Source organism: Triticum dicoccoides, chromosome 3A, assembly GCF_002162155.2.
Source record: "Triticum dicoccoides isolate Atlit2015 ecotype Zavitan chromosome 3A, WEW_v2.0, whole genome shotgun sequence".
NCBI classification, from domain to species: domain Eukaryota; kingdom Viridiplantae; phylum Streptophyta; class Magnoliopsida; order Poales; family Poaceae; genus Triticum; species Triticum dicoccoides.
In genome coordinates, this window is record NC_041384.1 from 710,362,499 (window position 1) to 710,364,489 (window position 1,991).

The 1,991-nt window shown below is 49.9% G+C and overlaps 1 protein-coding gene across 1 annotated transcript; it reads right to left on the reverse strand.

Annotated features, from left to right (window-relative positions):
• Positions 1-393: 393 nt before the first annotated feature.
• LOC119273056 (oryzain alpha chain-like) lies at positions 394-987 on the reverse strand. Its single transcript, XM_037554363.1, has one exon. The coding sequence runs from the start codon at positions 985-987 to the stop codon at positions 394-396; it is 594 nt and encodes a 197-aa protein (XP_037410260.1).
• Between the last annotated feature and the right edge of the window lie 1,004 nt (positions 988-1,991).

The following is a 1,991-nucleotide window of genomic DNA, read 5'->3' on the forward strand; positions in this document are numbered from 1 at the left end:
AAATGAAAAATAGAAGCACTGTAGTGTGTCCCATGCGCCTAAACAAGGCAAGAATATAATCCAATCAGCACCAGTATATTCCTGCATGAAAGAATAAGCCTCTGCTCCTTCTCCTATCTTGCATAATGAAGCCATGTGCAATATTCAGATGTTGCTAAAACACTTCAAATACTTTGCTCAACTCTAGTAAAATAGTTTTTACAATGAGCCAACACACACACACACACACCGCGCGCGCGCGCGAGCAGATATATATCCTAACAACTTCATCTATGAGAAAACCATCTACTTTTGTGTTAAAAAAGATCCTCTACTTTTGTTGGTATAGAAAACATTGGAGATACATGATGACAAATAAAAAAGCAATCCAGTAAATTCCCTTTCAACCAAGAATTAAATTAAGGGACGGGTAAATGCTTGCCGCAACAGCTCCTGGATCTCGCCTATCCTCTGTAATTTGGCCTCGGACGGCTCCTCCGGCCAGAACCCGCAGCAAACGGCTTCGAACTCCTCTTGGGTGAGATGGCTAAACTGGTTGAGGCATCTGTTGTTATTGTGGACCCCGATGGCGTAGCCAGCGTTGTGCTGGTCGATTTTGCGCAGGTCCTCCTTGAATATGGTGTACCGGTGCTCTTCGTGGGCGATGGAGCTGTAGGTAGTAACTGGTTTTCGTGCCTTCCACTCCGCGAAGATCTTGCGCGTTTCCTCCTCGCTCCTCCCCCTCTCCCAGGAGAAGACGGAGTAGCCTTGGTCATGCCACTGCCGGTCGATGAGGCCGAGCCTGTGCTTGAACATGGTGTACGAGCGCTGCTCCTCCTCATCGAGGGAGCTGTTGGTCGTGCCGTGCATGGCCTTCCACTCCCTGAAGATCTGCCGGGTCTCCTCCTCGCTCCTCTTCCTCTCCCAGCTTTCCGATGTGTCGCTGGTGGCGGCCCCCGTCGACACCAGCGACACCAGCAAGAGCAGCAACAGCGGTGACGCCGCCATGACCCTCCTCATGACGAGGGGATAAAAAAAAAGGCGAGCGGACTACGTACGTAGGTGAGATGTGTGGAAGCTAGGGCGGGGCTCGATGGATCTCTCGTCGAAACGCTCGCTCGATCTAAGTTTATTTCTTTTCTATTTTCCTCCTCGCTTATCCAAAACTGCGGCACTACCGTGCTTATATACACGTATATACGCACGCAGCACCTGACTCAACATGACTCGGTGATGGACTCTATCACCTATTCGTGGAAACAAACCTACTAGTACACCAAAAACTCACATGGCCAACTCAATCCTAGTCTCAGTGTCTGACTAGGAAACATAGACCTTCAACGAGTACAACTCCTAGCCAGACACAACCTGATAGCTAGTCAACCTATTGTAGAGTAAAATAGTGGTGTTCATATAACCATTTTCTCTCTCTCCTGGGCATGGCGACGACAGTTCCCATGGGTTTGAGCATCGTATGAGACCCTGATTTGATCGCGTTTTTCTCGCCGTGATTTCGGCCTTCCCCAATTCTTGCCCTGCGCTTCTTGTGGAACCGATAGTTTCTCGTTTCGCTGCCTCATTCGGGGTGATTCGGGGGCAATCCTTGCATTGCTGCGCAGCCTTGGCGATGGCGGAATGAGTTCCTGTTGAGGCTACCAGTGTGGTGACGACGGGGGATGGTGGATGTACTGACACGCACGTGGATCATCTTCATTTGGCGGAGAGAGGTGGTGCTTTTGCATCGCCGCTGACCGTCCTGGAAGTCCCTGCAACCCTGCAGCGGCCCTTGATCCTACACGGGAGGCGGGTGTGTTAGAAGGGAGAGAGAGAATTGGTGGAATAGCTGTTGTATTGCTTGAGCCTCGTGGGCATATATATACGAGTACCAAGTCATCTTGGAGTACAAGGCAAGTTTGAATAAATCGTACGCTATCCTAGTTTCGTAAATAACAATGATACTGAACATCACCTCGCAGTCACAACAGTAGCGACGCAGAAGGTGAGACTGAAGA

Coding starts and splice junctions, on each gene's coding strand:
- LOC119273056 (XM_037554363.1), bottom strand. CDS start 987: ATGGCGGCGTCACCGCTGTTGCTGCTCTTGCTGGTGTCGCTGGTGTCG.